This window comes from Uloborus diversus, chromosome 5, assembly GCF_026930045.1.
Source record: "Uloborus diversus isolate 005 chromosome 5, Udiv.v.3.1, whole genome shotgun sequence".
In the NCBI taxonomy this organism is placed as follows: Eukaryota; Metazoa; Arthropoda; class Arachnida; order Araneae; family Uloboridae; genus Uloborus; species Uloborus diversus.
Genome location: NC_072735.1, coordinates 85,582,347 through 85,597,747, shown reverse-complemented (window position 1 = coordinate 85,597,747; position 15,401 = coordinate 85,582,347). Strand labels below are relative to the sequence as shown.

Below are 15,401 nucleotides of genomic sequence, written 5' to 3'. Positions count from 1 at the left end.
AGGAATTCTCTCTTTCGTTTCCTCAATGCCGCGTTTAAAAGTTTCGCTAGCTTATAAACGAACACTCTTTGTTGACTATATCGTTGCGGAACGCTATCAAATGCTTGTGGAACTCATATGGTGGAACTTTTATGAGTATGCTTATTTTTCCTATAGGAAAACGCTTTTTTCGTATCGTATGAAAGTATGTTTTCACTTTTGGAATTGATTGTGTATGATAATTGTCTTTTTCGCCTTTGAAATAAGTGATCTCTGTTTCATTTCTTTCTTCCCCGAAGTAACATTCCGAATTTACCTTAGGGGCAAACCTAAACTGCAAACATTGTGAAGACTTCGCTGATCCTAATCACTGCATTACGTCGCTGCCAGGTTAGGTTTAGCCCAACTTTGTTATAATGGGGTCGTTTCCAAAATTTCAAAAGTATTTTTTTCTGAAAGAGCATGCTTAAAAACATAGGATCTGACCATTTTTTGATAATCTGTTTACGTTTAATATATTTTTAAAAAATTACTTAAATCGGTATGCTTTCATTGTTTACATTTCTTGCCGATGACATCACAAATGATGAAATGCCATTCAGTGTTGCCATTCACAGTACAAAATATTTAATTCGCATCTTTACTCACGTGTATTGGCAACAATATGGTTGGTAGCAAGCATAGAGCGCAATTTTAATTCGCTGCTTGATTATCATAACGTGGAAACGTAGTAGCAAGATGCGGCAAAGTGCATCATCTGTAACATCATAAAGACCACGCCTTGTTTGAAAAATTGGACTTTTAAAAAAATTAATTAAAAAAAAAACTATTGGGAAAATAAAAGTATTTTCTGGGTCCATGTTATTATTATTATTTTTTTTTTTGATCATTCTATCCATTTCAATGACTAAAAGTTTTACTTTTGACTAAAGGAAACCATCCCATTATAAACCAATTGTTTTTAAATTAATTCGTTAATTTAAACTGGAAAAGTTGAAGTCAGAAATACCCTCCAGGGCTGCCACGATGGGAGGTCGCGGGAGGTCAATGTGACTCCCAAAAAATGTAGTTATTCAGCAAATTTTGTCGCCAAAAGTGGAGACCATGTTGTTGATTTGTAAAAAATGAAATTGCGCTGTCCTCGCGCTTTCAACTTCGAAGTGAATTTACATGTAGGTGCTGTTTGAGCCCATCTCTTGAATCTCTAGTAAGCGTTATCTTGATTTTATGTTTTTTTTTTTCTTCTGCCGTTTATTTCATATCGAATATTTTCAATTCAAGTAACAAAATCAAAGATTCCTGACGTTTTTACATCTACTCGTATTTTAAAATGGTCCGTCTTTGCGATCTTTTTTGAGCAAACACGAATTTCTTATTGTTTTCAATTGACCGTTGAATGACGTCAGTTCTTTGATTTTATTGCTTTGATTATATATGCTTGTAATGCAGGCGTCCATGTGCCTCGGAATCGAATTATTTACAAACTACCTCCTTGACTAAACCCAATCTTTTTTTACGCGAAGAAAGTATCCAGCATCCAGCCCCTGGCATTTATTTGAATCATGACGTCTTGAATTCAAATTATGATTGCGATAAAAGCCATTAGTAGAAACAAGAAACCCAATGAGTAGGGTTTGCAAACATAACTTGAATTCGAACTATCAAAATTCAGACTAATTTTTTATTTATTTATTTATTTGTTTTTTTTAAGAAATGGGGCGGGGGGGGGAGGGGGTCTGCGTTTTTGACCTTTTACAATTCCAAATTCCCGGAAAAAGAACCGTGTCAGGGGACAGAACTTTTCTGACCAATGAATAGATCAAATTGATCTATTCATTGGTCCGAAAAGTTCTGTTCATTTAGTTATATATTGCCTACATTTGTATTATATTTAAAAATGTATAAACATTTCTTTTAGTTGTATTTTCATATCTTTATATTAAAAAATATATGTATACAGTGTCTCCCAAAAATGTTCGTACACCTACGACTTTCAATGAAATAGGCCCTTATCCATTGGTTAAAATTAATATTTCGGAATAGGTATTTAATTATAAGATCTATGATCTATTTTCAACAAAACTAAAGAAAAATTTTAATAACATATTAAAACCTAATTTTTTTCAAATAAAAACCAAAAAGTGCCGGAAATTTTATCTCACAAAAGTCTTCGTACACCTTAAAAAATGTCTATATATTACTAATTAATCTAATTTTTTAGTAAGTTATTATTTAGTAGAATATCATTCAACATCCACGACAACATTTTTTGACATCAACACGACATTTTTTTTTTTTTTTTTTTTTTTTTTTTGTGCAATTTCTGAGTAAGTGTTCAACCACACTTCGAGTCTTACTGTTTCTAGCTCTCTTTTCATTTCAAAGCCGTTATTTTCCTAATCTAGCCTCCAGATATCTCTAAATATGTTACATTAAGTTTAAATCTGGCGATGTAAATGAAATTTCTAAGCTTAAGGACAATTTTTGAGTAATCAGACGCAAACGTTGAAAACCGTGTGCTTCTTAGCGTTAGCTTGATAAAAAACAAAGTTGCCTCCGATAACCAAATTTTGGGCCAATAGTTTGAAATTGTTTTTTAAAATATTTAAATGAACAGCGTGATTCATTACAGAGGTGTGAAAATTATTAGAATAATTGTGATATTTATAGTAAAATCTTGTTATATCAAAAAAATAATACTTTATTTTTAAAATATTGATACATTTAATATTGAGAGGGCATCCTCTCATTTTTCATTAAGGATTCTATCCGTCTTGGCATTCTTTTCATAAGTTTTTGGCAATTAATTTTTACTTCCTTTTTCAAAAAAGGAAGTATTGTATTCGCGAAAAAAATTGTTACTCAAAAATCGGCCTTAATTTTCATTTTTCTCACCCCCGAATGAATGTTGAGTTTTTTTTTTTCGACCGCACCACACGTGGATACATGCCTAGGAAACTACAGACACCCGAAATGTCCATTTTGACGGACACCGAGCTAATAACAACGAATTTTCTCGTGACGTCTGTATGTACGTATGTATGTGCGTATGTGTGTATGTGTGTATGTATCTCGCATAACTCAAAAACGGTATGCCCTAGAAAGTTGAAATTTGGTACGTAGATTCCTAGTGGGGTCTAGTTGTGCACCTTCAATTTTGGTTGCATTCGGATGTTTCTAAGGGGGTCTTTTGCCCCTTTTTGGTGGGAAATCATTATTAATTTCGATGTAAACTCAAGTGGAGTTATAATTTGTCGGACATTTAGCGATACATCGCCAGTCTTTTGGTCGCCAAGTTTTGTCGCCAACTTGGAGACAAATTTTGCGATGTATTTTTTTTTTTTTAATTTGGTTTTAATATGGCCACTGTTGGTGATATTTAGAGAGTAAACAATTGAATCACATTAAAATTGCCAACGATGGGGAAATGACATTAAATCGGAGTTAAAGGAAGTCATGTGATGCACACATCAGCTCGTTTATTTCCTTGTCATAGAGCCAAATTTGAATATGTCTTTCTGTCAGACAATTCTTGTTTGTGAAGTTCTATTTCTTTATTTTTTTCTTTACAGTGGTTCAAATGTTCTCTATTGGGCTCATATCTGGACTGTTTCCATGCCATGAAAGTGTTTATATATATATATTTTTTTTTTCATTAAAAATTTTGGTCACAGATTCAGCTTCAAGACACAGCATGCAGACCATCATGCATGAATATGAAATCTCCATTTGGAAACCAAACTTTTCACTTGAACCTTTGTTCAAGCACTTTTTCGTGCTGATATTGGGTCCTCATGCCTGCCACAATGCTTAAACATCCAGCTCCCTGAACGGAAATTATGCTCCAATCCATAACTTGGGTGGGGTGTTTAGCCGTTTGTATAATGCAACTCGGGGAAAACACTTTACTGTTACTTCTCCTGACATACTGACTGCTACATATTCTTACTTTTAAAACATATTCTTACGAATTCACACAAAACAATAACAATTTTTACCTGATATAACGTTATCCAAGTTTGTTAAGCCAGAGTTTTCTTGTGTTTACTCTTTCACCATTTAACCATCAACCCATTTTTAGAAGGAAATAAGGAAAATTAACATTATTTTGAGAAGCTCGAGAATACTATTAAGGGACGAAACAGTTTCTGTAGCTGAAAGCAACCTAAGACACATCGAATGCGTTAATAAATACTCATAACAAACTGCCTATGTTTACCAACAGACACACGTGGAACGCAATGTTTTACTTTTTTCTTTAATTTTGTAAATCACCGCAATTCAACGTATTCGAGCGCTGGGGTTGCAAATAATCTGGTTTTATGCCGAAAAAATAAGAAAGTGAGAAAGTTGTAAAACAAACCCGTAAGAAAAAAAGATTGGTTTCGGCAATTTTTTTAATACTTAAGGGAGGAGTGAGTAGTACATGAGCCTCCCAAATTGCTCAAATGTTCATGCTTTAAATAAAAATAATGATTATAAATTCGAAAAGTCAAAAAAATTATGGAGTGCCATTTCCAAAAAATGGCGCGTGTAGGGGTAATTTTACATAAGAATTAGCAAAAAGTGTGTCAGAAGCATTTTGGGAAAAAAAAAATTTGCCTCGCAGTGAAATAAAAAAAAAAAAAAAAAACTCATATTAAACATTTTTTAAATAATTGAAAGACTATTATTTTTTATTTTGAGGTCACTTTTGACAATTTTTAGAAGATTTTCTCGGCATTTTTAAAAAATGATTTCACAGGAACTTTTCGGTTATTAATAGCCAGCCCCTGTAATTATAAAACAACAATAGCTTCAACAGAAGACATGATTTTTTCCAATTAGAAATCATCCTAATGTTTTCGCATTACTGCACAATATTTTCGCTGTTGCAAAGAATCGAAACAAATCAACTTCAAAAACGTTGTAATCTGAAGTATTTTAGTTCAGAAAAAGGGTTTCATTTTTTATTCGTTGTACGATAAAGGAATGATTGTATTTGAGAAAAACATAACATTTAATATCCATTTTACTTTTCCCCAAATGGATGTTGAGCAGTTCTTTTAGACCCGCTCACATGTGAGAATGAACCTACGAACCAGAGGGGTGATTTAGTGCCGGAATACACCGGAGCACCGTTTCCATACTGCTTTTCTGGAAAGATAAATTTTACGTTCACTTTGAATTAATTAGGGTCTGGTGGGGGAAAGTGGTCAATGGGGTAAAGTGGTCATACGTCAAATAAATGGCTATAGCTTGGAAATAAACGTTCGAATGAATGTGAAACTTTTATTTTAGAGTAAAGCAGTTAGAAACTACATTTTGAATACAAAATTTTACAACTGGAAAAAATTTTTTTGGTAAAAAAAAATATTTTTCGTGAACATGAAAAATTTTAAAATCTAAACACCTATTTTAACATCCTTGGGAAATTTTGTTTGTTTGAATTAGGAACAGATTGACTGTACAAGAAGCTTCCTACATTTCTCAAGAACTCTTACTCATTAGCAGTTAGCTGAATCTATTTTAGATAATTTTTTAGAACAATTTAAGTAAGATGGGGTAAAGTGGTCATAATATTAGGCTTAACGAATATTGTTCTTCTAATGTCACTTAATCTTTAGGTATAAGGCAGATACAAATTAAATATTAATTTTACTCAATATGTATTGTTTTTACAGTAAACGGGGTTAAATATACGAGTATATGCGTATATATATACGCATATATACTCGTGTAGACATGTACATAGACGTATTCACATAAATGCGCCAATAAATACATATATGGGTATCTGCAAATATTTTTTATCCACACAGCTATACATTCTACTATACACGTATATGCTCGCTTATACTCGTATATATAAGAACACTTATATACTCAGGTATATACGCGTACGTACTCGAGTAGACACTTACACACAAGCATATGATATAAAAGTGTACAGGTTGAGTTTGCATTCTTGAGCAAATTAATAAAAGGTGTTAGAGGAGAGGAGAAGAAGCAAGAGTTAATAAGGAACATATGGTCACAAACACAATGCTGACGCGCTACATGCACGCAAAGTGAGAAATTGATGGATGCAAAAAAAGTCACAAATTTCTATATATATATATATATATATATATATATATATATATATATATATATATATATATATATATATATATATATATATATATATATATATATATATATATATATATATATATATATATATTACACAAATGCAATTTTACACAACATTTTAGGACTTAAGAAAGTTTTAAACCGATTGATGAAATTTACGGCCTTTAGCTGAAAAACATCATGCGTCGCATTTACAGATCCCTCTCTGTTGCAAAAACGAGACTTTTGAAAATTTTTCATCAGCCGCTGCGCCTTTGTTGCGATGCGTGTATTAGAGCTACTACGGACCGTAACTTTCAACAACTGCTCTAAATATTTCTTAAAAACTAAAATGTTAGGTAAAATCATCTGTGTGCAACAAATTTGTGCCCTGCTTTGCCTCCTGGCTTTGTGTGCATGTAGCCCGTCAGTGATTATAACTTCCTTATGATTCTTTGCTTCTTATCTTTCTTCCTCTTATCTTTCTATCCTCCCCTCTCACACCCCTTTGATTTTTGCCCAAGAGCTTAGATTCACTCTGTAGGCCGACATGTATATAAGCGTATATTCTCGTGTACACATACATATACTGGTGTATACACGATAATGTACGTATATACGTCTATACAGGTCGTGTGTACACGTGTACATGTGCATATACTCGTGCTTCCATATTATATATACGTGAGTAGACACACAGACGCACTGGATGTATCCACGAATTAACTCGTGTACACCCGTATATGTATGTACGTACACTTATATATGCGTATATACTTCTAGTATACACATATATACTCAAGTATGCACGTATTTTCTCGAGATACAAGTGCATACGCGCATATGATGTTCGTTTATACGCGTATATACTCGTATATACACGTGACACGTACATATACGTGACACGTATATACATGTGATACGTATGTACTCATGTAGACACGTATAGACTCCTGTAGGTAATCAAGTATACATGCTTATATACTCGTATTTATACGTATATACTTGAGTAGGCACGTGCATGCATGTATCTGATGTATACATGTATCTACTCCTATAGGAACGTGTTTACTCGTATATAACACAACACGTATATATTCGTGTACACATGTACTCGTGAATATACTTGTAATTATAAAAACAACTGAAATATACAAGTATTAGGGTTTTTTATAATGGTTTTGCTACTATTTTTAACTATGACCACTTTACCCCATGCTATGACCACTTTCCCCCACCCCATGGGGTAAAGTGGTCATAAAAACATAGGGAAAAGAAAGTTCTATAAAACTACTAAAATCAATATTTTTCTTCCTAAAATTTAATGTACCGTGTTCTTTAATAATGCAATGTAAAATAACAACAAAAAAAGTTGAAGTGTTTAAAGAATTTGTTGCATTTATTATCCACCTAAGTTGAAAACATACGATTTTATGACCACTTTACCCCACCAGACCCTACGATTCAGAATTAAATTTGACTTCCAGAACTGGAAAATTAACGAATTCATCCCTGCTATGCGGACGTATAGACATACAATCAAAATATCCATATCCCCACGATAATAGGGAAGTTTTCGATTTTTCAATTTTATTTTTATATGATAGAGTAACATGTATGAACATCATTGGTAAAAAGATTTTTGCAATACGATAAGTAGTTTTTTTTAAATCAATTTTTAAAGTTCAAGAGCTTGTGACGTCAAATGGCATAGGAAGTGACGTCATGCGATCTTCCGATAGGGGAGAAACCGAAGGACATGCATTCGACTTCTAAGACGAAACGTAAAAGGCTTATCTCCTCGCATTTAACTCCTCGCGTTTCTGGAACATTAAACCTCTCATCCTCTCGGAAATATTCGAATATCATCATTGATGTTACTTGAGGAAGATTATTTAGATTGTGTTTTAACAAATCCAGCCTCCATAGTGTGTTCAAAAGGATTATTGAATTTCTAAAAAATAAAAATATCAGCGCGCTCAAAATGTCCCTAGCGAAAACGAGGGATCTTCGGCGGAAGGCTGCCCATTCGCGCCCTGTGACGTAGGCTCGTGACGTTTCAGAAGAGCGCACTTTTGAGCGTGGATTTTTAAAAATTCATTAAAAATCAATTACGGTGTTTTAGAATTCGGCGATGGTGAATTTTTTAGTTTTGAGGGTCAATAACAATATCCAATAGCCAAAATATGAACATTTAATAGGTCGCAACTTCCCTATTATCACTAGTATTCTATGGACGTCTGTATGTGCGCATAAAACTGCCATTACTTAAAAATTTTATGCCATAGAAGCTGTAAAATTCGTATATTGGGTCTTTATGGGTCCTAGTTGTACAACTCCCTTGTCGGTTACAATCCAAGGTTTCAAAAGTTCTCTTATACGTTTCTTGTGGAAAATCAAATTTAATTTCACTGCAGACTGAAGCGATATAATAAACTAGAGACTTGGCGATATATTGTTTGCCACGTTGGCAGCAAATTTGGCAACAATATTAGATACTGAATCCAGTGTCAATTTGACGATATTTAGCGAGATTCCCACAGAACCAATATTAAAACTGCCGATATTTGAGCCATGAATTTTAGCAAAGCTATATTTTCTGCATCGGTTCAGAACAAACTAGAGATTGTGTAACTCATTCTAACGCCTGCATTAACTGGACAATTTGACCCTCGGGCAGGCTGCCAAACCATTGGTCAAAGCTTTCTTCCACTAATAAGAATGTTTCAATCTGCGGTTCAGATGTATGACTAACAGTCAGGTGAACACGAGCGTAATGCACTATTGCATTGTAATTTTGTTCCTTTCACACGTTCCGTGTAGTTTTTACTGTTGCAGTTTCAGATCTCAGACGCCAACAAAAATATCTAAATTTGAAAGTAATTTTTTTTTTTTTATGTACGCAGAGAAAAGTCTAAAAATATGTATTTAAGAAGTGCAGCGGAGTCTCGTAAACTTGCTACCAAGGACGGATACAAGGGAGTTGCGATGAGGGCGATCGCAAAGGACTCGGCCCATGAGGGACTCTGCACGATGTTTCGGAATTGAGGCGCTAAAAACGCAAGTGTAGAAGACAATCACGCAAGTTTAAACGATATTCAATGGTGCTAAGTGAAGGGGGTTTCGAAACATTCTCTTGCAGTTATTGCGGTATTCAAGGTATAAAAACGCAGTTTTAGAATACCAGACACCTCTTCTTCTCCTCTTTGGCTAAATCCCTAATTTTTGTTGTTTCGTGTAAAAATTAGATTGAAGCCCCCTTCCAAGTATGTGTAAATCAGATACGTAGTAAGAGATTTAGAGGCAAGAGTAAAAAAAATCAGTCCCCCTTCCTTGGGAAATTTCCGGATCCGTCCTTGCTTGCCATTTGATTACAAGTGCGAATGCAGCAAACTTAATTAGTACAACTTGGTAGGAGGGAAAAATCCTCGAAGAAAATTTATTGCACTTGCTTTCCCAACTAATCCGGCATTTTCAGAAGCTCTGCCACTTTTTGGTCCACATTAGGCCGAGTATGCGGGCCTCTACTGTGTTACTTCTAACGCACGCACGTGACTGCGCTTCTTTTGAGTTTTTAAAAGGCATAGATTTTTTAATTAAGCGTACAAGGAAGTGGCTTGAAGGCAACATCATTTTTTTTCCTTTTAAAACAATAGTGCAAAATACTGTTCTTTTTATTCTAGACAAAATTTTTAGTATGTATTTCATGCTTTTATTGACAGTCAATGAATGAAAACCTAACGAATCATAAAGGTTTTTCTTTCACCGGATTGCTTCAAAAATGATAGCCGAAAAAATTCTCAAAACCTTTGTTGCCCCATTACTTTTAACAAAGTATTTATTTATTTTATATACTTTTACATAAAAAGAATTTCTGAACTAGAAACGTGTTGTAAAGATTCAGGAGATGCTTTCTACTATTGATTGCTATCGATCGAATTTTCGTAGGGAGAATTCGAACACTCGGACGTGATTCTTATTATCGATGCCTATTGTCGATGAAAACTTAAAACATTCTCTCACTTGTAACCTTTTTCAATCTAGATTAATTTGGTTTAAAACTGAACAAAATAACATGAATGATTTACTTAGTCTGAAAACTGAGCAAAGCTGTTAGGCGTTACGAAATGAGAATCGCGAAACCTGATTCAAAATTGTTAGGGGTTATTGGCAACTAAAATTTCAGTGTTTTCCTGTTGGGGTCAGGGCCCTGCACAGGGTGGGCAGAAGGGACACCTGTTGACCCGAGCCTGAAGGGGCCCCAATATTTTTTAAATGGGGGGGGGGGTAATATATGTAGAGACGTAGGGGTAAACAATATGGAGGGGGCCCGTAAAAGTAATTTGTGAAGGATCCTAAAATTTCTGTGCATGCCCCTGGTTGGGGTAGAGGTAAACCGAAATTTCAGTTTTTCTTGTTAGGGTAATCGAAACTAGAACTACAATGTTTTAACATTAGAGCCTTAGCTTCCTCTCGGATGAGTTATTGTAACTGCGTGGGAAACCAAATCGTATGAATGAAAATCCCACGTATCTCAGAAAACATTCCTTAAAATTTTGCAAAAACGACATAAAACGAATTAGTTCTGTCACAAGGGACCTTGTAAATTTTAAAACTCCAGTCTCCCTATTCGCTTTGGAGTTTAGAACAAATTTCATGGGCTCAAACAATCATATTTTTTGGCTGCGTAAAAAATCAAGACCAAAAAAGGAAGGGGGTGACTGATGAGATGATTTCGCTAATAATACAAGGTCCGGCTATTAATTTCCAGGACTGACGAAACTGTAGGAGAACGGAAAACCGGAAGATGGCACTAATGATTTCATATTGAAGAGCGTTTTCTTGCGCATGTGCAGTGCAATCGGCGCCATTCTAAAGTAAGTGGTTCTCGTGGAAGGGGCGCATTAAAACGTAGCTCTCAAACTCCTGTCGTCGAAGTGAAAATGGAGCAAAGAATTAACATTAAATTTTGTTCCAAATTGGGAAAGACAGCTGCAGAAACATACAAAAAGTTGAAACAAGTTTACGCCGAGGAAGCGTTACCCCGCTCGAGAACTTTTGAATAGTTCAAACACTTTCGGGATGGGCGCGAAAGCATCGATGATGATCCACACAACAGGTCGGCCGCGGTCCGTATGCATCCTAGAAGTAATTGGAAAAGTTCGCATTATGGTGACAACAGGAATTGAAGAGCTACGTTTTAATGCGCCTTTTAACGAGAACCACTTACTTCAGAATGGCGCCGATTGCACTGCTCATGCGCAAGAAAACGCTCTTCAGAATGCAATCATTAGCACCCTCTTCCGGCTTTTCGTTCTCTTACAGTTACGTCAGTCCTGGAAATTAATATACGGACCTTGTAAAATAAGAGAAGAACAAAATCGAAGTAAGGAAAACCATTTCTTGATCCACTCCCCCTATGATCCTTACGAATTTTGTGCAAAATGTCATGACTTTAATGGTGGAAAAAGAAATGCGAGACAAAATTGAATAAAACCAAAAAAAAAAGTGATCATAAATCGACCAAAACTGTTTCAAAACAGAATATTTTTTAAACGCAATGGAAGAACACTCCACTCAAAAAACTATTCTTCCTTAAAAAAAAAAAAAAAAAAAAAAATCCTTCTATCAAAAACATAAGCAAACAAACAAAAACGGACTCAAAATGAGCGTCAAGAAACAATGAAATCTTCCAAAGCCTGGGTTTTCTTCTTTCAAACGTTAGTCCCTTTCGAACCAAGTTCATCGTACTTAATGAGTTAGAAGGCCTTTCAGTTGGCATGAAAATTAAATACTAGTCAGAGGTTTTATCTTCAAATTGAAAGAAAAAAAGAAAAATCGCATAACATAAAATCTTTCCCCTGTTTGAATAATTTAAACAGAAGGGGGGGGGAGGGGTCATATTTAACCGAAACTTTTGAAAGTTTATGAAATCACTTTTTAATTTTTTACAACCAATGGGAGATTCAATTCGAAATGATCGCACACATTTCATTGATAAAATATCTAAGGGGCTGTCCATAAATTACCTAACGGTTTTTCATCCTAATTTACTCCTCCCCTGACACAATTTTTCATGAAATCTGCCAAAATTGCACGAACTGCCCCCTCCCCCCTCTCAAAGCGTGACATCATTTGAGGCAGTGAGAAGCAAAGGGATGTAAGTGGCAAAATTAAAAAGTTCAAGATAGCCGGTACACATAGTAGGTGAACCTCTCCTCTGTCTTGGGGCAAAAGATGGTATTAGTAGCCCTCGTAGTTGTTGCTATACATGAAAGCCTACCTAGGATCTTATCTTTAAACGCGTGTTACTCAAAACTTGAAAATGCCCATTTAAATCCCTTTGCTTCTCACTGCCTCATTTGCTGGAAAAAAATTCTTATACCTAGGTTGCCATGTTTCGGCTTTTCTTTTCTTTTTTTTTTCTTTTTCTGGCTTATAAACAACTTTTTTAGTTTCAAATTTTTTAGTTCAATAAATAAAGAAAATAAATGAGACATAAGATGGCACCAGGCAGTGGTGCAACCAGAGGAGGTCAGGGGGTTTGTGCCCGTTACTCAAGAGAAGAAAAATACTTGACTTGGGCAAACGCAGTTATTTTAACAAGTAAAAGCAAATAATGTAGGGGCGAAAAATCTTAATTATTTTAAGAAGAAAATCTTAAATTAAAAATTTTCAGCAGATGCAGATTATTGGTCTTCAAAAATCGTTCTTCTCTCTTTCTTCCCCAGTCAGTCTGAAAATGAGAGTCTTCAAAATGCTAGGTCCCTTTACTCTCCTCCCCCGCAATAAATTTAAAATCAGGTTTAATTTTTCGGGTGGAGTAAAAATGAGTTGTTGGTGCCTCAAAAGCGCCTAAATAAATGCGGTTTTAGAACATCAATTTCAAAATATTTCCAGAGGAGGGTTCCCCACCCCCTTCCTCTTCCTCCCTTTCCCTAACGTTACTACCAAAGCTAGTCTGAAATTCCACCTTTACTATTTTCAATTTTAAAAAATTTCAGAGGAAGATCCGTAACCACCCCTTAAAACTTAACGTCTCCAAAAATAACCTAAAATTATGTTTTCTAATTTCAAAAACCTTTCAGGCAAGGGTCTGCGAACTCTTCCTTCCCAAAGATAGACTAAAACTGACTTCAAAATAAAAAATAATTCTTTAGGAAACCTCGACTCCTTCCATTTTCCTCTCTCCAGGGACGTAACTAGAGGGGGGCAGACGGGGCTCGTGCCCCGGGCGCCAGATTTTAGGGGCGCTAAACTGACTAAGTAAAGGCTCAAATTAATTTTTGTGAAAAAAAGAAAAAAAATTATTAAAAATAAAATAAAAAAAAACTCAGTGCGGGCGCTGACAGAAAGCTTGCGTGGTTTAATGTGGATCAATAGTGGTAAAGATAGATGGAAAGAGAGTGAGGAGGGCGCAGTAAATAGCATGAAAGTATTTTCTTAGAGTGACTAATACTTGTTATATCTTATTTAAAAAACCTCCCTCTCGGAGGAAGAATATAGGAGCAAAGATATGGGAAGTGCACACCAATACAAAACAACGAAAATGGTCAAACGTCATTTTTCTACAATTAAACGTCATAAAGCTGCTAACATAATGTCTTCATCTCATTTAAAATGACGAGAACTTGTCTACCCCCCTAGCCAAAGGGAAAACCGTTATACAGTTTCCTTGGTCTAGTTTACTTTACATTTTTTCTCATTCTTGGAGAAAAATCTCGCACTATAATGATGGAGATTCAATTTAAAGTGCAAGAGGCTGCCCATTTTGCTTTAGAAAATACTAAGGTCTTTTAAAGATAAATTGCGCTAAAATGAGAAATCTTAGACTTAAGTTTGATATATTTTTGCCACCCACACAATATTTTAGATATGCTTGTATCATCTACTTCAATTAATGTGTTGGAAATCAACTATTTTTTTACACCTCTGGTTTGGTACTTTTGATTTATATTTATATTACAGTAGCAACCTCGATTATCTGACTCCAGCTTATACGTATCTCTGGCTTATCCGGATCATATTTGTAGAGTTAAAAAATTTAGTAAAACCTCAATAAAGGGACACTGATGGGACCCGACATTATGTCCCTTAAATAGAGGTGTCCCTTCTTCGTAGTTATTTTAGTTGATGTATACAGTGTGTTAATTCAGTATAATTTTGTTGTGAACCTAAGCTATTAACACTTAAAACTAAATACTTTACATTTTTCATACACAATTAAATAAAATTAACACTTATTGATTTTTTTAAAAAAAGTTTTTATTATTTCTTTAATTATGATTAAGTCTAGAATTTGTTAAGTCCAAAGTTTTGCAGCATAAAGCAATTATTTGGAAGTAATTCATTTCATGAATTTTCTTCATATCATGTAATTTACCATGCAAGAAAGACATTGTGAATTACAATTAGTGTTAACATTTCAATTTTTATATAAAAAGCTAGTCAATTCCTGTGCCCTTGCCTTTGCCCCTGAGCCTACTTGAATAAATATCCTGGTGGGCAAATCATGCAATACAATATATACTTCTTTCTTTTGCAATATATACATGTTTCTTTAAGATATATTAATGTTAAACACTCCTCAATTATTTTTTAGAGGAAAATTGAAGCTTTTATTCCAGTAAATTCACTCTTTCTTACGCACTTGTGCATAATTTTCTGTATTTTTTTCTCTGTGAATGTCCCTTAAATAGAGTGTCCCTCAATTAGAGGCACGAAACTGAAAATGTGCCAAATATTGGCTTATTTTGATTAAATACACAACTGCTATATATAGGTCGTGCAATAAATTATAGTCATCTAATAAGCAACGTGACGTATTTGGAGTGTCAGTCTGACACCACCACTGCACAGCTGAACTATAAATGATAAAGTATTTGCTAGTAACAACCCTATGTAATTTTGTTGCAAAGCATCGTTTTTCGCTGCTAATAAAAGATAAGTCTTCTTACTTGCGAATTAATTACTGCTTATTGTTCGTATTATCCGAATTTTCGTTTATTCAAATTGCCTTTTGTCCAATTTTGTCCAGATGAATAAGGTTAACTGTAAATGGAAACTAGTATGTTGTGGCCATCACGAAACTTTCTTCTATATTTTTCTTTTTTTTTTTTTTTCTGATCCCTCCCCATGCTTGACGAGGAAGCAATATTCCCAACAAAAACAAAATGACACATGCAAAAACTTGACGACTATCCCAATGTCTGAATTATTGCAAAAGCAAAGCAAAGAGCGAAAATTGAAAGTTATTTTAAAAGCCTTGCTTGAATGAATTACAAATATTTTATTTGTTAACAAACATAAGATGGCAACAGTTAAAAATT

At 34.5% G+C, this 15,401-nt stretch overlaps 1 protein-coding gene across 6 annotated transcripts in view; it reads left to right on the top strand.

Moving 5' to 3' along the window:
• The window catches only part of LOC129222802 (nucleolin-like), a 189,117-nt gene that overhangs the window by 110,066 nt on the left and 63,650 nt on the right, over positions 1 to 15,401 (top strand). For 2 of the 6 annotated variants that reach the window (XM_054857349.1, XM_054857347.1), the window contains exon 1: positions 3 to 135. The exons of the other annotated variants lie outside the window; for them this stretch is intronic. In XM_054857349.1, the coding sequence (XP_054713324.1) occupies positions 132 to 135 (4 nt within the window). In that variant the 5' untranslated portion in view covers positions 3 to 131. Of the gene's footprint in view, positions 1 to 2; positions 136 to 15,401 lie in introns of those variants that run through there. 6 annotated transcript variants of the gene reach the window in all.